Source organism: Arvicola amphibius, chromosome 4, assembly GCF_903992535.2.
Source record: "Arvicola amphibius chromosome 4, mArvAmp1.2, whole genome shotgun sequence".
NCBI lineage: Eukaryota > Metazoa > Chordata > Mammalia > Rodentia > Cricetidae > Arvicola > Arvicola amphibius.
Window position 1 is genome coordinate 59517826 of NC_052050.1, and position 21428 is coordinate 59539253.

At 50.7% G+C, this 21428-nt stretch overlaps 2 protein-coding genes across 3 annotated transcripts; one reads left to right on the top strand and one right to left on the bottom strand.

Annotated features, from left to right (window-relative positions):
• The first annotated feature begins 1926 nt into the window (after positions 1-1926).
• Positions 1927-7078, top strand: Mapk7 (mitogen-activated protein kinase 7). Of its 2 annotated transcripts, XM_038327003.1 has the most exons (7): positions 1927-2075; positions 2208-2513; positions 3050-3215; positions 4245-5323; positions 5403-6058; positions 6385-6518; positions 6624-7078. In XM_038327003.1, exons 2-7 carry the CDS (start codon positions 2282-2284, stop codon positions 6775-6777), a joined length of 2421 nt encoding a protein of 806 aa, XP_038182931.1. In that variant the 5' UTR covers positions 1927-2075; positions 2208-2281; the 3' UTR covers positions 6778-7078. The 2 variants fall into 2 exon arrangements, with proteins under 2 accessions (XP_038182931.1, XP_038182934.1); XM_038327006.1 differs by lacking the exon at positions 1927-2075 and having other exon boundaries at positions 2399-2563.
• Positions 7079-7182: 104 nt separating this feature from the next.
• Mfap4 (microfibril associated protein 4) lies at positions 7183-10326 on the bottom strand. Its single transcript, XM_042054883.1, has 6 exons — positions 10259-10326; positions 9781-9887; positions 9428-9582; positions 8729-8825; positions 8472-8654; positions 7183-8120 (listed from the first exon to the last, which is right to left on the bottom strand). Exons 1-6 carry the CDS (start codon positions 10324-10326, stop codon positions 7873-7875), a joined length of 858 nt encoding a protein of 285 aa, XP_041910817.1. The 3' UTR covers positions 7183-7872.
• Between the last annotated feature and the right edge of the window lie 11102 nt (positions 10327-21428).

Sequence of the window (21428 nt, forward strand, 5' to 3'; positions counted from 1 at the left end):
AAGACCTATGTGCTGGTTTCTGCACAGACAGAGGCCTTCGGTTCTAGGTACATAGAGAGCAGACCTGCTGGGATTCTGCTTGGGGCTCCGTCTGACTTATACTGCACATGTTTCAGAGGCAGGAAAGGTTGTCTGCCTCATCACCTAGAAAAAGGCCACCAAAGAACCTCAGGGACAGCATGCCCATTTTTCACAAATACAATTTACTAATTAATGATCTATGAAAATCTTTTAAAAGCATTTGGTCTGTCAAGAAAATTAGAAGTAAGTTTATAGCTAGCATCTATGACTACATGTATATACCTCCTAGATGTGTATTTGTCCTGGGGCTTACCCAACATACCTAACTATAGTTTTTTCTATTGCTATTTATTTTTCTCATACGTGTGTGCATACCAATGCATGTATATGCAGAGGCAGGAGATAGACACTGGGTGTATTCCTCTATCACTTGCCACCTAATTTCTGAAACAGGGTCTCTTCCTGAACCCAGAGCTCACCAGTTTGGCTACACTGTGCAGAGAGCCTCTGGTAGCCCCTAGAATTGAGTGTTCTGCCAGGGCAGCTATGCTGGGCTTGTTATATGGGTGCTGAGGATCAGAACACAAGCACTTGACCAATGGAACCATCTCTCCAGCTCCCTCCTCAACATGCATGGGAGTTGTAAAACAAAATATAACCACTACTTTTATATTTTGAGGTACATGTCGTAATGAAGCTCTTGAGCCTTCAAGTATAGACAACGATTAACAACAGCCATAGACCCCCAAATCTGTCCTAGAAATGGAAGGGGCTTATTAACTGTTTTGAGACAGAGGTTCACCGTGTAAGCCATGGCTGACCTGGAAACTCATAGACCAGGCTAGTCCTGAACTCGAGATTTCGCCAGCCTCTACCTCTCCAGTGCTGGGACTAAGGGTGTGAGCCACAAAGTTTAGCTTTAAAAATAAAATAAAATAAATGGACAATGGGTGTATTAAGTTTATGAAAATGTACTGAAACTTTCTGCATGTATTTTGGTATAAAGTACAAAAGGCAAGACAACATAAACACCTGTGTATGCTTACCAAAATTCATTTCTGGTAGGGACCCAACCTTCAGCTTTTAGTTGAGAACGGCTTAATAAATGTCAAGCGGGCACTCAGACTTGACTGAGTTTCATCCCAGTTCCTACCTCCACATTTTTCTGGTCTCTTTGGGAAACCCTGACCTCTCTGGAGTGGGCCCCACTAGAACTGCCTACCGAGAACGTTTCCAACTCTTGGTTAACAGCGCTCACTTTGGCCTTCTCCGGATGAGCATAGCGGGATGGCGTGGAAATAATAGGGTGCTGGTTTGTCGCGGTCCAGAGGGCGTGTGCATCCAGGCCAGGGACTGGGGCCCCGGTCAGCGACGTTCTAGAATACGGAGGATTTGGATCTCTGCGGTCACTACTTGGGGACTAGTCGGCCAGAACTTCCGGCGCCAGAAGAGTGCAATGCAAATCCCCTAGGAGTTGAGGCTATCAAGGAAGAGGAGCCCAAAGGAAAGGTGGGGGGTGCGGAGCCTGTTGCCTAGGTAACAGCCCCCCCCCCATCGTATCTCCGCCCCTTCGGGCGTGTGGAGACTGTACGCTCTGACGTGCAGGCGAACCTGGTGGGGCTTAGCCCTCCCTTCTCCCAGCGCCTGAGGCTGCTGGCACGCATGCGTCAGAGCGTTGCGGGGCTGCGCACGCACCCCCGAGGTGCGCGCATCACCCCTTGGGCGTCTCCCGCCGCGAGTTGGACGGCTGGAAACGCGCGCGCGCGCGCGCGCAAGGCAAGGGCGCGGCTTCCTTGTCCGGTGAGTCCTGATTGGATAGAGTAAAACGAAGGGGTGTGATCTCCGTGGGGACTGCTCAACGATTGGCCAGTGACTGGAGGAGCGTGGTCCTGGGGCGGCCGGCGGGGTGGTCTGGCCCGACGAGCGCGAGGCTGAGGTGGTGGCTGCGGTCCTTGATAAGTAAGCGAGTCCAGGGGAACACTCGTCGCTGGGTTGGCAAGACCCGGGAACCCCCAGTCCCCGTAGAGGCGTGGCGGCAAGGTGCCGGCGGGTCGGTGAGTGCGGTCCCGGGAGCCCCAGGGCCCCGCCCCTCCCTTTCTTCCGGGGCCGCACCGCGCCCCCTTCAGCCCCTACTCCCGGGCCACTGGGTTCGCCGCGCCAGCCACTCCCTCTCGCCTGCTGCGCAGGTCCTGCCTCCTAGCTCACAAAGGGGAAACTGAGGCCCTCGGAGCCTCTTCTCACCCGCGACTCCACTCACACCATGGCTGAACCGCTGAAGGAAGAGGACGGCGAAGACGGCTCTGGGGAGCCCCCTGGGCGGGTGAAGGCAGAGCCCGTCCACACCACGGCCTCTGTCGTGGCCAAGAACCTGGCCCTGCTCAAAGCCCGTTCCTTCGACGTGACCTTTGACGTGGGGGACGAGTACGAGATCATCGAGACCATAGGCAATGGGGCCTATGGGGTGGTGTCCTCGGCGCGCCGCCGCCTCACGGGTGAGCTGGCTTCCTGAGGCCCAGCATGTGTGGACTGCTTTCCAGAGGCGGTGAGGAACCCGCACGGTCCGGGAGGATCAGCTGCGCCGGGGGTTTTTGGTTCCACTCACCACTTACTGACTAGGTGCCAGCTCCCCGTTAGGTACCCTTCTTAGGAAAATGAGATCTCTGTAAGCCAGAATAGAGAGGTGCCCCTTGGTGTCCAGAAAGCTATCTTTGAGAGCCAGAGATTGGCACAGTGGCTTGGTTGAGGAACGGGGAAGATCTGGGATGGAGAGAATATGGTGAGGCGGGAAAGTGAGCTCAGGTAGTATAGTCAAGACCACACTAACTAGCTGTGCCTCCTTTGTGTGTGAGCTATTAGTACCTGCCTCCTGCGTAGTTGTGACATTAAAATTTGATGTTACACACAGGGTCTTGCACAGAGTCGAGACGTACCTGTTGTTCTTTGGGTCCTAGAAGGGCAGTGCCGGAAGGGGCCTGCAGCTGCTGCAGGGTGTCCCCTGGTATATATGTGCCTTTTTCCTGCTCTTCAGGCCAGCAGGTGGCCATCAAGAAGATACCCAATGCTTTTGACGTGGTGACCAATGCCAAGCGGACCCTCAGGGAACTGAAGATCCTCAAACACTTCAAGCATGACAATATCATCGCCATCAAGGACATCCTGAGGCCAACGGTGCCCTATGGAGAGTTCAAATCTGTGTAAGGAGTGGGATAGGACAGTGAGACACTGTTGGGACCAGGCTAGAGGTCCGGAAGGGCTGGGAGGAGTCCCATGATTCCAGGACCAATGTTCCTGTAGGACATTGGTAGGGACAAGTCTTGTTTCTCAAGAAGAGTACAAGGGCTGGGGATATAGCTCAGTAGGAGACTGATGAGCATCTTTGAGGTTTTAGGAGTCAACCTGTACTGGGGAAAAAAAGAGAGAGGATCTGTATTTCTTTATTTGGGCATTGCCAGCTTTGGCTGTATTGTAAGTTCAAGGCTAGCCTGGACTAAATGAAACCCTATCTCAAATGACAACGCAAACCCAAACAACAACAGGAGAGTGAGAGAAACAGAACAGGTCCAAATTTTATAAGGTAGCTGACACAGGACCTTGTAGTGTCATGACACCTTCCTGTTCTGATGGCAGGCATAACTAATTGATCACAAAATACTTTCTTAAAGATAGAAAATTGTCAGACTTTAACGATTTCATCACAGCTTTTCCAGTAACTGCTGTCAAACAATAGAATTTGCTCTGAAATTAACTGTGCTGGCCAAGCCTGGTATAATTAAACACATTCTTAAAAGAAACCTAGCAGGGAAATTAGGTCCATGGAGAAAATGATCTGGCAAAAGGCTGGGGCTGGAGCATTGGCTCAGTGGTTAAGAGCAGTTGCTGCTCTTGCAGAGGACCTGGGATCAGTTCACAGTGTCTGCATGGGGGCTCACAGATATTTGTAGCTCCAGTTCCAGGGACTCAGACTCCCTCTTCTGGCCCCTGTGGGCATTGGGTGCTTATGTAGTACACATGTATACATGCAGAGTAACATATACATGAAATTTTAATAATCTTTTCTAAAAAGCTGTAGAAAAGTCTGGAACCTGATGCCATTCTTTCATACCATGCTGCTCATCCTTTGGGGTTTCAGCGTAAGGCCATAATCTCTAGAACTGGGAGGGCAGGTGAGGATGGGGCTTGTCTAGTGTGAAGAGGCCAGCTCACACCCGTCTCACCATTTGCAGCTATGTGGTACTGGACCTCATGGAGAGCGACCTTCACCAGATCATCCATTCCTCACAGCCACTCACACTGGAGCACGTGCGCTACTTCTTGTACCAGCTGCTTCGGGGCCTCAAGTACATGCACTCTGCCCAAGTCATCCACCGTGACCTTAAACCCTCCAACCTTCTGGTGAATGAGAACTGCGAGCTCAAGATTGGTGACTTCGGAATGGCCCGTGGCCTGTGCACCTCCCCTGCTGAGCACCAGTACTTCATGACCGAGTACGTGGCCACTCGCTGGTACCGCGCCCCTGAGCTCATGCTCTCCCTGCATGAGTACACACAGGCTATTGACCTCTGGTCTGTGGGCTGCATCTTTGGGGAGATGCTGGCTCGGCGACAGCTCTTCCCGGGCAAAAACTATGTGCACCAGTTACAACTGATCATGATGGTGTTGGGAACCCCATCGCCAGCTGTGATTCAGGCTGTGGGGGCTGAAAGGGTGCGGGCCTATATCCAGAGCCTGCCACCACGGCAGCCTGTGCCCTGGGAGACGGTATACCCAGGTGCTGACCGCCAGGCCCTCTCATTGCTGGGCCGCATGTTGCGATTTGAACCCAGTGCCCGGATCTCAGCTGCTGCTGCCCTTCGTCACCCCTTCCTGGCTAAGTACCATGACCCTGATGATGAGCCCGATTGTGCCCCACCTTTTGACTTTGCTTTTGACCGTGAAGCCCTTACCAGGGAGCGCATTAAGGAGGCCATTGTGGCTGAGATTGAGGACTTCCATGCCCGACGGGAGGGCATCCGCCAACAAATCCGCTTCCAGCCTTCTCTGCAGCCTGTGGCTAGTGAGCCTGTGTGTCCAGATGTTGAGATGCCCAGTCCCTGGGCTCCAAGTGGAGACTGTGCCATGGAGTCACCTCCTCCGGCACCACCACCATGCTCTGGCCCTGCGCCTGACACTGTTGATCTGACTCTTCAGCCTGCACCCCCAGCCAGTGAGCTTGCCCCACCAAAAAGAGAGGGTGCCATCTCTGACAATACCAAAGCAGCCCTCAAAGCTGCCCTGCTCAAGTCCCTGAGGAGCCGGCTCAGAGGTACTTCGTGGGTCTAGCAGCTGGCTGGGGAGTGGAGGATGGTAAGCCCTTACCTTTTCCTTGTCCAACTGCCCTGCAGATGGCCCCAGTGCACCCTTGGAGGCACCTGAACCTCGGAAGCCTGTGACAGCTCAGGAACGCCAGCGAGAGCGAGAAGAGAAGCGTAGAAGGCGGCAAGAGAGAGCCAAGGAGCGGGAGAAGCGACGACAAGAGCGGGAGCGCAAAGAAAGGGGGGCTAGTGCCTTGGGGGGCCCCTCTACTGACCCTCTGGCTGGACTGGTGCTTAGTGACAATGACCGAAGCCTGCTAGAGCGGTGGACTCGCATGGCTCGGCCTCCTGCCCCAGCCCCAGCCCCAGCCCCAGCGCCATCCCCTGCCCAATCCACGAGTCCTCCCACTGGCCCTGTATCCCAGTCCACTGGTCCTCCTCTACAGCCTGCAGGCTCTATTCCTGGTCCTGCCTCCCAGCCTGTTTGCCCACCCCCTGGCCACGCTCCCCAGCCTTCTGGCCCTCCTGGACCTGTCCCTGCCCCACTCCAAACTGCCCCTTCCACTAGCCTTCTGGCCTCTCAGTCACTTGTGCCAACTGGTGGGTTGCCTGGCTCCAATGCCCCAGAAGTTCTGCCTTACTTCCCATCTGGCCCACCACCTCCAGATCCTGGGGGAGCCCGTCAGCCTTCTACGTCAGAGTCACCTGATGTCAACCTGGTGACCCAGCAACTATCCAAGTCTCAGGTGAGAAGAGAGACAAAGGCCCAGGATACCTTGATCTGTGTCCTGGCCGGTGGGTTTGGGTTGTCCGTGTTGGGTGAAAGGATGCAGCAAAGGCAGCCTCACCTGGAGCCTGCCCATTGCTCGTGAAGAGGCTGTGGGAGGCAGACTTTGCTTGGAAAGTGTCTGGCTTGGAGACAGCTTCCATTCCCTTGCACTAGTACTTGATTTCGAGATAACATTCATGTTCTAGAATGTCTGGTTAGGGTGGTTAGTAATAGCAGACTGCCCTGCTGACCTTAATTTGTCCTTCCTGGCACTTGTGTTATAATCTGTTATTGTCCCTGCAGGTGGAAGACCCCCTGCCTCCTGTGTTCTCAGGCACTCCAAAGGGCAGTGGGGCTGGCTATGGTGTTGGCTTTGACCTGGAGGAATTCTTAAACCAGTCGTTCGATATGGGTGTGGCTGATGGGCCACAAGATGGGTAAGACGGTTGGACTGAGCTGGAACGGGGCTATGGCAGGGTCCTTGGATGGCTGCCCAGCTGGCTCTGGCTGAGAACACCCATCCCAATTCTTTTTCCTTGCAGCCAGGCAGACTCAGCTTCACTCTCAGCCTCCCTCCTTGCTGACTGGCTTGAGGGCCACGGCATGAACCCTGCTGACATCGAGTCTCTGCAGCGAGAGATCCAGATGGATTCCCCAATGCTGCTGGCCGACCTGCCTGACCTCCAGGAGCCCTGAAACCCACAGCTTGTGCCTTGCTGCCAGGAGAGACCCAGCTTCAAGGTCCAGGGATGCAATCCAGAGGCCTGCAGCCTTGGCACTGGCAGGTGAGGCTCAGCCTGAGTCACTCTGCAGGTTCATCTCAGACCCACCTTTCAGCCTTAAGCAGCCATCTGAGCCACCACCGAGCCATAACAGGATTGGGAGGCTCTACTCCCCCTGAGCAGTCGTCTTCAGTATTGTATTTTTATTGTTGTAATATGCATTTGTTTTGCCATCAAAATAAGGTCTGTGAATTACAAGGTTTCCTTTAACCTGACTGTGTGTTATTTCTGGAGTTGGGGTAAGAATACCAGCAATAGGTATATAAAGAAGAACCAGGTGCCCATATTATTTGGGGTCAAGTAAATGTTTGTCCACAAAGCCAGTCCATCAGATCCTGAAGGTTTATTGAGACCTCCACTTCCCACCCACTCCCAGTCCCACAGATTGTTCTTTGCCGCCTTTAATGACAATCGCTGAGCAAGCAGGGGACCTAGTTAACATGCCATCTTGCCAGTGGCTACTTCAGGGTTGGTGAGTTATTGTTGTGGTGAATATTGTTTTGGCATCGAACTTTGAAGAACTAGGAAGCAAGTGGGGTTGGGCTCCGTGGTGCTCACTATAATGGAGTAATTGGATGGGGGAGACCGAGAGTGGGAAGTGTGGTGGTGGGAGCGCTGGCTGGCGAGTGCCATAGGTGCTGCATTACTGTCTAGAGTAGCCCCAAACGGGTGGGTCTGCCGTGAGGAGACGGCCTGAGGTGGAGTGCGAAGGAGTGTGAACGCTGGCAGCCAGCAGGTAGCTTATGGCTTTCAGTTGTCTGGAAGGAGTAGGAGCAACTTGGAGTTTTTGTAGAGTTCTGCTAGACCAGGCTGGAATGGCCTGGCCCCAGAAAGGCCTGCTGGGCTGCTGACAGCCTAGCCTGGCTTAGGAATGGTTACCCCAGACATGGGACAGGGATTTGCTAGGACATTGCTGGTGCTCAGAAAGCCGCAGAAGCAGTGTCTTATGGGTACAGCATGGAGACTTGGGGCTTCCAGGGGAGAGATAGGGCCTGCCTGGGCCAGCCCCTCAGGCCCGACGAATTTTCATCTCGGTGCGCTTGAGGGAGTAGTAGAAGCCTTTCCACTGGGCCCAGTTGATGCCGTTAGCATAAGAGAGGTGGGAGCCACCCAGGTAGAAGCCATTGAGATTTGCAAAATGGCAGCTTCTGAACCAGAAGGCTCCTGAGGAGAGGGCTGCACAGTTCTGCACGAAGAGGTCCTGGTCTCGGTCGAAGGTGGAGAACTTCTGGCCACTGTGGTAGGACAGGGAGTCACCTGGCAGGAGGGAGAAAGGATAGAGCTGCTGAGGCCAGGAGCAGAGCCTGTGCTGGCAGGCTGTGAGTGACAGCAGGTGATGAATGACACTGAGGGACAGCATCATGTGGCATCCTGCTGGGATGGAGGCACCCTCCCTGAGCCACAAAGAGAAACAGCTGTTCTGCAGAGCCGCCTGGAGCAGGGCCACCTGGAGCAGGGCCAGGGCGGCTGTTCCCTAGGGCTGTGGTTCAGGTGGCTGGAGTTGGTCTGGAGAGAGCCCAGAAGGGTTGAAGGAGGGGCATTAAGGAGCCAATATGTTAAATGTCCCCCTCCCGCTGCCACTGCCCCTGAAGAGGCTGACAGAGGTACCTGCCCCACCATCCTCAAAGCCAGCCACGTAGAGGGTATAGCCGTCCTCCTCAGCACTGACTGCGTTGGGGGAGATGGAGAAGTCAATATACTTGGCATAGGCTGTGTTGTTCTCAAAATCTTCCAAGTCCACTCGCAGCTCATACTTCTGCTTCAGTGTCAGGAGGTGCAGGTTCTGCAGCCCTAGGGAAGGGGAGCGGCTGGTCAGTAAAGACTTGGCTGAGGGGTAGCCCCTACCCCGTGGCCCCACCTCTTACCCAGCCAGTATTCCCCGTCAGCACGGCCAAAGCCCAGCTTGTAGTCGTTCCAGCCCCGGAAGAAACTCACTGAGCCATTGAATCTTTTCTGGAAAACCTAGAAGCAAGAGGACAAGGGACTAGATGATGGAGATTCAGTACCCCAGGGACTCTGCCCTGTCCTGCCTTGCCCTGCCCACCAGGCCTGGCACTGCTGAGCCAGTTTATTAAGGACGAGTGAGTATTGGGGAGCTGCTGAAACAAAACACACTGGCTCCTGGCCTCTCCCTGACCATCTGCTGCTGAAAGGGGTTCCCTCTCTGGTCTCTTGTCCACTGAGAGACAGGAAGGGGAAAAGATTAAGGGGGAGTTGGGGGCCAGGGACAGCTTAGTGGCAAAACACCAAACTAGCATATAGGCCTTGGGTTCCATCCCAGCATTGCATGGTTAAAAGGGAGCAGGGGGATCTAGAATACCTGGCTGTGAGCTCTGGCACTGTGTGGCCCAAGCCAAGCAACGCTGCTTCTCTAGGTCTGCAGGGAAAGGCACCTACCTAACAGGACCACTGTGAGGACAGCATGCATTAACCCTCAAGCACGGAAGTGTTAGCAGCCCTGCACCCAGTCCCCATAAAGATGAGGAGCCCGGGTGGCAGAGGTGGTGCTCGGGATCACGCCGCTGCCTGAGCCACATCTGGCCAGGGCCCCTTTGCCCGCTTACCGTCCACTTGCCGCCCTCAGTTGTCATGTCACAGAAGACAGGCACTGGCACACTGGGGCCAGAGGGGTAGATGAGGTACACACCATCTGCCTGGTAGCCCTGAGCGTAGATATCATCACAGTCCAGGGGTTGCGGAAGGCAGGCCTTCTCCAGAGCTGAGAGGGACAGTGTGGGGACAGCAAGGAGAAAGACTAAGACATAAAGGACACCTCAGGGCCCCTGTTTTTCTCCAGGGCCAAGGGACCCTGTCATGAGAAATCAAGATTTCTCTAGGGGCCGCTGCCAATTTGTAGAGGAGGGAACAGTCCTGCAGAGCTTGGCTCACAATGGCTCATGGGAATGGGTCTACTCACCATCTCCCCGGATCCCGGAGACCTGGGGGGCACAGGGAGGTGTAGAGAGGAGCAGCAGCAGCAGCAGAGGCAGAGCTGGGAGAGCCTGGTGGTGGGAGACGAGACGGCTGAGACCATGACCAGCATGGGTCAAACACCTCCCAGCCCCCCCGCCCCCCCCCCCCGTCCCCTGCCCCCTGCTGAAACCATGCCCTCTGTCTACTTTTTCCTTCTCTGCTCTCTGGGAAATGCTCGGTATCCCCAGAGCTTAAGTTTCGAGAGATCCCTGCTATGCTTCTCTGCCTACTATCCGGCAAGTGGCTTGTCTCCACAAACGGTCCTGATCCCCAGACCAGTACCTTCATGCTGTCAGCTCAGTTCAGAGAGGCAGGCTGTCTGGGGCTCCAGACTGCAACCGCCCACAGTTATGTGTTGGGTCTGAGCCCACAGACCCAGCCCCGCCCCACATCCCAATAGCCAGCCTCCAGCATCAGCTTACACTGCCAGGGGCCAGGGGACCACCTGGGTCTCATTAGGCCTGTCAGGGAAGCAGTGTGGACCAGACATTAACTCCTTAACAGCTGCAATTGCTCTCTAGACCCCATTCTGCCTCCCTCCCTGCTGGACTTGTGGGCCCCTTGGCAAGCCCAGCTGGCCTCTGCCCACCCCCTGCTTCCTGACAGGCCCTCTGCAAATGTCTGCTTCTCTCCTATTCCTGTCTAGTCTGTTTAAGCAGTCATTGGGGATGGGGAGGGGTCAAGGTGTCCTTGGGCCCGAGAGAGAGAGGGGCCCCTACTTGGGAAGGCTAGGTAGGGTAGGGAGCCCCAAAACTCCTGATGTGTGAGCTCCTGGCCTGGTAGGAGACACAACCAGTAAGGGCCAGCAGGGGCCAGCAGGGGCCAGGCAGTCTTTTGGCAAGCTTGGGACATTTCTGAGCCATGAGCACAAAGCTCCAGGCGGCCAGCAGTTCTGTCTGCCTCAACTGGAGCCAGGGCCCTCCCCAACTCCTTTCTGGCCCCCTCCCCTGCTGGGTGTCTATACTCCCACCCTCCCCTCTCCCACAGTTCCCTGGCCCATCTGGATTGCTTTTGTTTCTTCTTGTTCTGCCCCTCCTCCCTTCCAAGACCATCTGTTCTTGGGGCTGCCCGCTCAACCAGTTTCTTCTTTTCTGTCCTGCCTGAGCTCATGCCCCCAGCATGCCTGGTTTGTGTGTTCCTCCTGCCATCCTTACCACGCAGCTTCCCCTATTTTGTCTCTCCTTCCATCCTCAGCATGATGTACAGAGTTGCCCTAGGTGCCTGGTCTGTGTTCCTGTTTAGCCCTCCATTGCCTCAAGGCTGAGGCCAACATTTCCCCCTGGGACGTGAAAGGAATTATCAATCTGTCTCAGCCTCCCTTCAAGACCTTGCTGCTTGAGACTCAAGCTATGTCTAGCTACCCAGACTTCTGGCTAGCAGGTTCCTGGCCCTTTGCCTGGGTTGCTCCCTTTGGCGCCCGCCAGTCTTTCTTCTTGCCATGAGTGCTAATGGGTGACATCCATGTCTCCCATTTCTGCACGCTCAGCACCCATCACAAAGCCCATGCATGTCTATTTACAAAGGACATGGGTTTTGAGCACCTATGTGTTATACAATATGTTGGCTGCCAGGTATGCAAAATCAGCCCCTGGAATGACCAACATGTTTTGGACAATGAACCAGAAACGAAACTGATGCCTCAAAAGGACACAAATTAGACAGGCGAGCTTGTGAGATGTCCAGGGCAAACAGCGCTGACTTAGCTCCTCTCCTGGACCCAGAACGAGTCCCATGGGCCTGCTTGACATGGTGTGTGGCTGCTGCAAAGACCTCTCTCTATGTAGTTGTGTTGAGCCCTGGGGCTTCCAGAGCTAGCTGCCAGTGTTGAAACCCACATGCCACCATTGTGAAGTTAGGATGACTTGGGCAGATTCCTCTGTGCCTCAGTTTCTTCCTCCATGGAATGAAGACGATCATATCTGCTCCTTGGAGGCGTAAGGGTTCAAGTACCACATAGCGAATCCCAGGAACAGTGCCCACACCTACTTGTCAAGTGAAGACGTCTCAACCCAACTACACTCAAACAAAATTATAAACAAAAATTATTATAAACAAACAAAACAGATTATAAACAAAACAGAGCAAAGCAACACGAAAGTGATTTGTGAACGGGGCAGGCCAAGGCTAAGGCCGACTCAGACAGCTCCCAGGAATAATAGGCTCTGACAGCCCTTATAGGAAACAAGTGTGTGCAGACTGCCTAATTGGTTACAGCTTAGCTGGGTAATTAATTTCCGAGCCGCCTGCTGTTAACCGAAGTCAGGTTCAGAGCAGGAGCTGAAGCTGACGCGGTGGCCTCCCCTGAACACTTTCTGGTGCACTGTAGTAATGATTTAGCCCAGATTAGCTCATCATCATCATAAACATCATGATTGTTCTCAGATGAGTGGGTCGCAGTCATCAGTTTTCCCCCTTGTCTGTGGAAGACAGAGTTGGCCAGTCCGTGCTAGTCGTTCTTACGTTGGTCCAGATTCTTAGCTGGCTCACTGTCCAGTCTCCCTTGTGGCTGGGTGAGGTCACATGCCTGAATTTTGGCCAATAAGATGCAAAAGGAAGATAAGTGGCTCTCCATTTTTTTCTTTCTGCTTCTCTGAAGGTGGATGGCTGATGGCTGGAGATTTGGCTGCTGCCTCGGACATGGGACTAGGGCCTCATGGCTGGTGCGGGGTGGGGGTGGGGGCAATAGAAGCATAGTCTATTGTGCAGTGGTGGAGGCCAGGCCTGCTCTGCCCTACCCTAATCCTTATGTGGAAGAGAAACGTTCATTTGGTTTAAGACTCTGGATTGTTCCTGTGAAACAGCTGTATCTAATCCTAATCTCTAGCAATACTAGCACAAAGCTACAAGAATAAAATAATGGGGGGGGCGGGAAGAAAGTCATCACAACAAAAAAAGCATGTCTGAAGTTAAGAGCAACTTTTGAGACTATAATGTAGGAGCAGAAACAAGGAAAATTTCATCCTTTTATGAAATCTGTAGATTTTTTCTGAATATAATGTGTACTTGCGGTGTCCAGGCAGGCTCTCTGCTGGCAGGTGTCCTTCCACACAGATGCTAAGGATTAGCTCTAGACATTAGTTTAATGCCTCGGAAAGAATTTTGGAAGCATACACGAGGAGTCGGAACCCTTCCTCTGAAGATACTGTCTGAAGAGTTACCAGCCACTGGCAGGCTACACATGCCACAGGAGATGTCCCAAGCCCATGCCCCCATGTGCAGCACTAACCGGACTCAGTGATTACTAATGACAGCTTAAAGAAAAAGATGACATGAAGTTGGGGGACAGATGGGGCACACGGAGGAGAGCGGAAGTGAGGAAGAGTGGTTGGGCACGATCAATACATTGTATGAATGTATGAAACTTTCAACTAGTAAAACATTTTCAATAAAAACATGAATGGAACCAGGTGTGATGGTCCAGGCCTTTAATCCCAGCACTCGGAAAGCAGAGGCACACAGATCTTTGTGAGTTCGAGGCCAGCCTGGTCTACAAGGCGAGTTCCAGGACAGCTAGGGCTACACAGAGAAACCCAGTCTCAAAAAACCAAAAATGAAAAACAAACAAAACACGAAATGGAACTGGAGAGATGGCTCAGCAGTTAAGAGTCCTGGCTGCTCTTACAGAGGACCCAGGTTCAATTCCCTGCACCCATATGGCAGCTCCCAACTGTCTGTAACTCCTGTTCCAGGGATTCTGATGCTCTTTCTCTGGCCTCCGTGGGCACCAGGCAGACACAATGGAACACAGACACACATGCAGGCAAAACACCCACATATATCAAAATAATAAAAATAAAGAAGTTAACTACTACACCTCTCAATTAAAAACAAAACAAAAAAGAAATGTCCAAAAAATTATTCCAGCTGGGTGGTGGTGGCACATGTTTTTAATCCCAGCACTCAGGAGGCAGAGGCAATTTTGTGAGTTCAAGACCAGCCTGGTCTACAAGAGCTAGTTCCAGGACAGGCTCCAAAGCTACAGAGAAACCCTGTCTCGAAAAATAAAATAAAAAAAATACTCCAGCTCATCGAAGGCTGAGTAATTTGAACATTATTGCGTTGCCTGCTTAGTGTGTGTTCTAGTTAGGTTACTATTGCATGATGAAATGCCCTGACCAACACAAAATTATAACAGAAAACATTTAATTGGGGACTTGTTTACAGTTTCAGAAGGTATCTTAGGGTTTCTATTGCTGTGCCAAAACAACACAGAAAAACAAGTTGGAAAGGAAAGGGTTTATTTGGCTTATACTTCCAGGTGAAAGTCCATCATTGGAGGAAGTCAAGCAAGGATGGAACCTGGAGGCAGGAGCTGGTGCAGAGGCCATGGAGGGGAGCTGCTTACTGGCTTGCTTCTTCTGGCTTGCTCAGCCTGCTTTCTTACAGAACCCAGGACCACCAGCCCACGGATGGCACCACCCACAGTGGGCTGGGCCCTCCCGCATTGATCACTAATTGAGAAAATGCCTTACAGCTGTACATCATGGAAGCCTTTTCTGAGCAGAGACTCCTTCCTCTCTGATGACTCTAGCTTGTGTCAAATTGACACACAAAATCAGCCAGAACGACTGACCCCTTGTCAGCCTGACACACGCAGCACTATTAAGTCACGATCCTTCCTTTCTTATTCATCCCCAGGATCTCACATAGAAAACACAAATAATCTTAAAAGCTCACAGTCTTTAAAAATTCGAACATTAGAATCTCAGTCCCTTAAAAATAGACAATCTCTTAAAATCCAAACAAAGTCTTTTAAATTTCAAGGTCTCTCAACTATAGGCTCCAGTAAGCTGCTTTCTTACTTCAAGAAGCAAAAATCAGGGCACAGTCACAATCAAATCAAAGCAAAACCAAATTCCAACCGTCCAATGTCTGGGATCCACTCACTATCTTCTGAACTCCTCCAAAGGGCTTGGGTCACTTCTCCAGCTCTGCCCTCTGCGGCACACACAGCTTGTCTTCTAGACTCCAGCTGGCTCCACTCCACTGCTGCTGCTGGTGGTCACCCCATGGTACTGGCATCTCCAAAACGCTTGGTTCTTCTGCAGCAACTGGGCTGCACTTTCACCAATAGCTTCTCATAGGCTCTCTTCATGGTGCCAAGTCTCAGCTCCTTTGCATGATCCCTTCAGTCCTGGGCCTTCAGTTGCCACCAGGCTGCACCTTCACCAATGGCCTTGCCTGGCCTCTCACAGTCCCAAGCCTCATGCCTTCAAAACCAGTACCACTTGGGTGACTCTGGCACATTACCAAGTCCAGTTGCTGGCACAAGGCACAACCTCAGCCACCTCTGGAACACAGCTTCTCTGTGCTTTCAGGTAATATGTCCCAGAAGGTTTCACCTCAGTGATGCTGGTGGCCTCTTAATCACCGCTAATTTCTCAGCTCCAGCGACCATCAAGCGTCTCAGCAAAGCAAAGTTTTCGTTTTAGTAGGTTCTGGTGTCTTGTTAATCACAGCTGATTCTTCAGCTGACCAGAACCACAGGAACTTAATTCAAAATAGCAAATGGCCCTGGAAATCTTTAAACTTCCTTCTGAGACATCACAAGCCAGGCTCCATCTTCCACACGGCTCTCAACATCATTATCTTCCAAGTTCCCACAAGACATTTCAAAGAGCTCTCCACACTCAGTGGCTATTCTAGCTCACAGAGTTCAAGAGTTCTTCCACAAACCTCCCCAAAACGTGGCCAGGTCTGTCACCATGTCAGCAATACCCCACTATGCTTGTACCAGATCATAGTCCACCCTTGGAGGACATCAGAACAGGAACTCAAGCAAGGCTGGAACCTGGAGACAGGAGCTGATACAGAGGTCGTGGAGGACTGCTGATTATTGGCTTGCTCAGTTTGCTTTCGTATAGCCCAGGTATGGTACCACCCACAGTGAGCTGGGCCCTTCCCCACTGATCACTAATTGAGAAAATGCCTTACAGCTGGACCTCATGAAAGCACTTCCTGAACTGAGGGTCCTTCCTCTCCGATGACTCTAACTCATGTCAAGCTGACACACAAAACCAGCCAGTATGGAAGGTTAGTCCGTGTCCATCACGACGGGGACTGTGGCAGCAGGCAGGCATGGCAATGAATTAGTGGCTGAGAGCTTACATCCTGATCTTCAGGCAGCAGAGAAAGAGAGGAGGGGGCTGGCATGGGCTTTTGAAACCTCAAAGCCCACCCTAATGACACACCTGCTCCAACAAGGCCACATTTCCTAGTCCTTCCTAAACAGTCCACCAACCTGGAACCAAACATTCAGACATATGAGCCCTTTTCATTCAAACCACCACAGCACGGCAGACCTAGTCTCAAGTGTTTTTGAGGGAGTAGAGGGGGGTTCCCTTCTAACTAGGTTGGATGCTGACTCACCCAGGCATCCTTGTAATTCCATACAGGCACATGACATCACTGTAACAGAAGTGTGATGCCCTGGAGGCATCACTTTGGGGGAAAACGACTTGGGAAGCAGAAGTGTTTTCATTTTGTACAACCCTCCCCCCCACACACACGTGTCGATTCTTCCTCTTATCTTTGAGCTTCAGAGTCCTTTTCCCAAAGTCCTTGCCTGTATCTAACAGTGTTTTCTCCTAGTAACTTCAGTCTGGACCTCACATGAAGGCCTTTGCTGAATTTTGCATTAACTTTCATACAGAATGGAGGAGGACTATGGCTTCCTTCTTCTCACGTGGGTAGCCAGTCTTCCCAGAACCATATACTGAGAAGCATCTTTGTCAGAACTTAAGTGGCCGTAGCTGTGCGGGTTTATTTCAGGGTCCTCTGCTTTATTCCCTTAGTCTGCATGCCGGATTTTTGCTGGTGTGTTGCTTTCCTTACTGTGGCTCTAGTGTACTTTGAAATCAAGTATTTCGATACCTCCGGTATTGTTCTTTTTGCTGAGGGTTGCTTTTGTTTTTTGGGATCCTTTGTTTCCCCTATATGATTTTAGGATTGTTTCTTCTATTTCTATGAAGGAAATAATTGGAATTTTGGTGGGGGCTGTACTGATCCTGTAGATCCCTTTCCTTGATGTTGCCATTTAGACAATATTACTTCTGCTGGTCCATGAGTTTAAGAGCTTTTTCCATTTCTGAATGTCTTCTATTTTGTTAGTGCTTTGTAGTAGTGGGCTGCGGGCTGCGTCCCACCACCCGGCTAGCTTTACACCTGAAATAATTACACGGAAACTGTATTCTTTTAAACACTGCCTGGCCCATTAGTTCCAGCATCATATTGGCCAATCCTTACATCTTGCTTTAACCCTTATTTAGTAATCTGTGTTAATACCACGAGATGGTGTCTTACTGGGAAGTATCTTAGCCCGCGTCCATCTTGGAGAGGAGAGCTATGGCGTCTGCCTGAAGCGTCTACCTCATTGCCTTCTACCCAGCATCCTGTTCTGTTTACTCTGACTACCTAATTTTCTGTCCTATCAAACGGCCAAGGCAGTTTCTTTATTAACAAGTGAAAGTAACACATAGACTTATGACCTTCCTCCATCAGTGCTTTTAAGTTTTTACTGTAGAAATATTTCACCTATTTAGTTAGGTTTATTTTTAGGTTATTTTTTTTAAAGATTACTATGAATGGAATTGTTTTTCTGTTGTCTTTCTCAGTATGTTATTGGACTTTGTGTGTGTGTGTGTGTGTGTGTGTGTGTGTGTGTGTGCGCGTGCATTCACCTGTGCTTGTGATATGGAGGCCAGGGGGTCCTCTAAAGTCTTCCTCCATCTCTCCCCATCTGTCTGCCCCTTCCTTCCGTGACACCTCTTGCATGTGGTTACGGATGCATGTCACCAACCCCGCTACTGTACAGATACTTGGGACCTAGCTCAGGTCCTCGTGCTTATGCAGCAGGGCCTTTATCCACTGAGCCGTCTCCCCAGTCCAAGCTACATCACACACACACACACACACACACACACACACACACACACACACACACACGCTGATTTTTGTATAACCTGCTACTTTGCTGAAATGTAGTTATCAAAACTAAGAGTTTTCTGATGGAGCCTTAGGGTTTTTTTTTTTTTTTTTTTTTTTTTTTTTTTTTTTTTTGCTTTGTTTTGTTTTTGTTTTTCGAGACAGGATTTTTCTGTATAACTGCCTAGTCTGTCCTGATATTCACTCTGTAGACCAGGCTGGCCTTGAACTCACAGATCCTCCTGCCTTTACCTCCCTCCCAAGTGCTGGGACTAAAATCCTGTGCCACCACACCTGGTTGCCTTAGGGTCTTTTAAGTAAGGATCATACTGTTTGCAGATAGAGAAACATTGCCTTTTTCTTTTCCTGTTTGGATTGCTTTTACCTTTTCTCTTTTCTTTCATCTTGTCTTGGCTAAGACTTCAAGTACTATGTTCTATAGATTACAAAGATCCTGCACAGAAAAGAGTGAAGAGAGAGCTTACAGTATGGGTACGGGGAATCTCTCCACCAGCTATATACATGACAAGTTATTAATATCTAGAATATACAAAGGACTAAAAACTAAATACCAAAACCCCCCAGTATGATCGATAAATGGACAAATGGAATGAGCAGACAGTTCCCTAGTGATAAAGTACAATACCCAGAAACTATATGAAAAGATACTTAGATACTGTCTCATCCCAACCTGAATGGCCGCCCTTAAAAGCAAAGCAAAGCAAGCAAGCAAGCAAGCAAGCAAGCAAGCAAGCAAGCAAGCAAAACCCAACAAAAACAATAGCTAATGTTGGTGAGGATTCTGGGCAAAAGGGAACCGTATGGCCACTATGGAAATCATCATGGAGGTTCCTCAAGAAACTAAAGTCAAAATCACCATACAGTCCAGCTACACTGCTCTGGGAATACTCCCAAAGTGACTGACTTCCACACACTACGGAAATACCTACAGGTCCACATTTATTCCTGCTTTGCTCGCAGTATCCAAGTTGAGCACTCTGGCTCGGCATCCTCCCATAGATGAATGGATAAAGAAAATGTGTTTCATATCCACACAATGGAGTGTTGTATGGGCATTAAGTAGGACAGAGTTATGTCATTTGCCAGAAAATGGATGGAAGATAATCATATTAAATAAAATAAGTCAGAATCGAGAAGGCAATTATTGCATGTTTTCTCTCCTGTGTAGAACCTAGATTGTATACCGTGGAAGTGTTTGGGAAGAGGAGGGGACTAGCAGGAGAGGGGAAGGAAGATGGAGCGGGAACAGAGGTGAGCACAGTCCGTGGAGCACTCAGAAGGAACACTCTGAGACCGATTGTTTTGCTCAATGAACACTCACAGAACTTTGAAAGTTAAAAGGGAGAGGCAGCAGGAGCGGGTGAATCCATCCTTAGGGTGTGGGGACTCCTGCTGTTTTGGGGTCTAGCACTCTGACTGGTGCCGGCCTTGCAGCGCAGTGCTACGTCACCCTGGACAACTACAGAACCCGGCTTTGTCTTTGAGTGTCCCAAGAACACTCTACTCTAAGGCCTCAGCTCTGAGGAGCTTTTTTTACTTTTGAGATAGGGTCTCACTATGTAGTTCTTGATGTCCTAGAACTTGCTCTGTAGACAAGGCTGGTCTTGAACTCACAGAGATTCACTTGCCCCTCTCTCCTGAGTGCTGAGATCAAAGGTATGCACTACCATGGCCAGCTTCTGAGAAGGTTTTTTTAAATTAAAATAATTATTTTTAATTATTATTAAAATTATTATTGCTGGGCATGGCGGCACACATCTTTAATCCCAGTACTTGAGAGGCAGAAGCAGGCAGATCCCTGTGAGTTTGAGACCAGCCTGGTCTACAGAGCGAGTTCCAGGAAAACCAGGGCTGTTACACAGAGAAACCCTGTCTAGAAAAACAAAAGCAAACCCAAAAATTGTTATTTTATGTGTATGGGTGTTTTGCATGTGTGTATGTCATGCATCTTGTGTGTGTGATGCCCACGGAGGCAGAAGGTATAGTAGAATATTAACAGAGCCCTGGCACCTAGCACTTACTCTGGCATGATGACCACTTAAGCCTTGGAATTATCTCATAAACACCAGTGATCGTTTCTGAGATTCATGAGGTTGCTCTTTCTTGCAAATTTTAGGACCTTATTAGCATAACCTCAGTCATATGACTTTCATGGCAATTCTTATAAAGATGGTGTTTACTTAATAATGGTTTCTTCAGATGAGAGACTTCAGGAACTGATTTGCTGAATGGCCTCTGGTGTATCAAGGAACAGGGCTTCCTCAGAGCTCCTGGTCAGTCAGTCCACGAAGGCCGATTCCTCCTACTGCTTTTACTAAGCCTGAATTACGTTTTGAAGTGGTCCTCTTTCAACTGACCCTCACGAAACAGAACACAGACAGTGTTGGGTGTTATGGGTGGTTGTGAGCAGTCATGTGGGTTCTGGGAATTGAACCTGGGTCTTCCAGAAGAACAGCCAGTGCTCTTAACTGCTGAGCCATTTCTCCAGCTGCAGAAGGTTTTTGTATCAGCATTTCTATCAGGTTGAAACCGGAATTTTATTTTCTTACAGGTGGCAGGCCCCCATTCTGACTCTTTTGGTAAGTCTTTGATGGGACTTGGGACCTGCTGGGAGGAGTTGAGGCCACTCTAGGTCTGGGAAGCCCCCAGACCTCTTAATTGCTGATGTGCCTTTCTTCATGGCTCCACCCTCTGGATAGGAACCTCACTGGGATTTGGAGGGAACCAAGAGAATGACTTGAGAACACTCTTCTGCTGGGGTCCCTACAAGCTGATGTAGGCTGTGACAGAGTGGGCATCCACTTCCTCCCTGGGTCACAAGTGTAATAGAATGGTGTCACTGTCCTGGGGACATGGGTCCTTCCATTGAATGCTGCTCACCTTGTTCTGATTTGGGAGCCGAGGGGTCGTGGACTGATACTGGGATGGTGAGCCCCAATACGGGCACACATTTGCAATGCAGGAGATTGTTCAGGACTTGGAGGACAAGAGGACTCAAGGCATGTAAAATTGTCCACGAATGTCCTCTGAAGAATTTGCTAGTTGTACCATAATGGCGCTATGCCCTGATGGGTTAAGTAAATTCTGAGGACTCCCTGCTTTCCTGCAAGCCATTTTGATGGTATCTTTCCTAAGCAGAATGCTTCCTGTGGTCCTGTGTCAGCTGCTGCCTGTCTTCCCTGGTCCATGCTCCATCCTGCTCGGTACAGGTGCTGGGATGTATGGAGGGAATAGCTGGGTCCTGGTGACTGACAGAGGGTACTGGCAGAGATGGAGGAGAGGTGGTGTGGGTGATTTCTTCCCGCAATAGGTGTGCCCTTCCCCCATACTGCCTCTGGGTTACAGCTCGGGTCATGACCCCAGTCACTCACTCCAGTAACCCTGTGTCCTTCCCCAACTCCAGCAACCTGTACCTAAAGGGACTCTAGCCGGCCCAAGCGTGTTAAACATGGATCCAGCAGGCCTTGCCCTTTCCCTTATTCCCTCTGCCTTGCTAAAAACTGTTAGGTGACATTCCTAAAGCCAGTCACCAAGGTCTACTCCCTTATTTGGCCCCTTCCTCCTCAAGCTGACTACCAAGGTCCAGCTATCAAAGTATTAAAGTCCAACAGTCCGAAGCCCCCTTTTGGTTACCCTGACTAATATAAC

Excerpts from the sequence above, each read along its gene's own strand:
- Mapk7 (XM_038327003.1), top strand. The coding sequence starts at position 2,282 with ATGGCTGAACCGCTGAAGGAAGAGGACGGCGAAGACGGCTCTGGGGAG. Across the intron at positions 2,514-3,049 it reads GGCGCGCCGCCGCCTCACGG|GCCAGCAGGTGGCCATCAAG; the intron begins GTGAGCTGGCTT and ends CCTGCTCTTCAG. Across the intron at positions 3,216-4,244 it reads TATGGAGAGTTCAAATCTGT|CTATGTGGTACTGGACCTCA; the intron begins GTAAGGAGTGGG and ends CACCATTTGCAG.
- Mfap4 (XM_042054883.1), bottom strand. The coding sequence starts at position 10,326 with ATGTCTGGTCCACACTGCTTCCCTGACAGGCCTAATGAGACCCAGGTG. Across the intron at positions 9,583-9,780 it reads CTCCGGGATCCGGGGAGATG|CTCTGGAGAAGGCCTGCCTT; the intron begins GTGAGTAGACCC and ends TGTCCCTCTCAG. Across the intron at positions 8,826-9,427 it reads CTGAGGGCGGCAAGTGGACG|GTTTTCCAGAAAAGATTCAA; the intron begins GTAAGCGGGCAA and ends TCTTGCTTCTAG.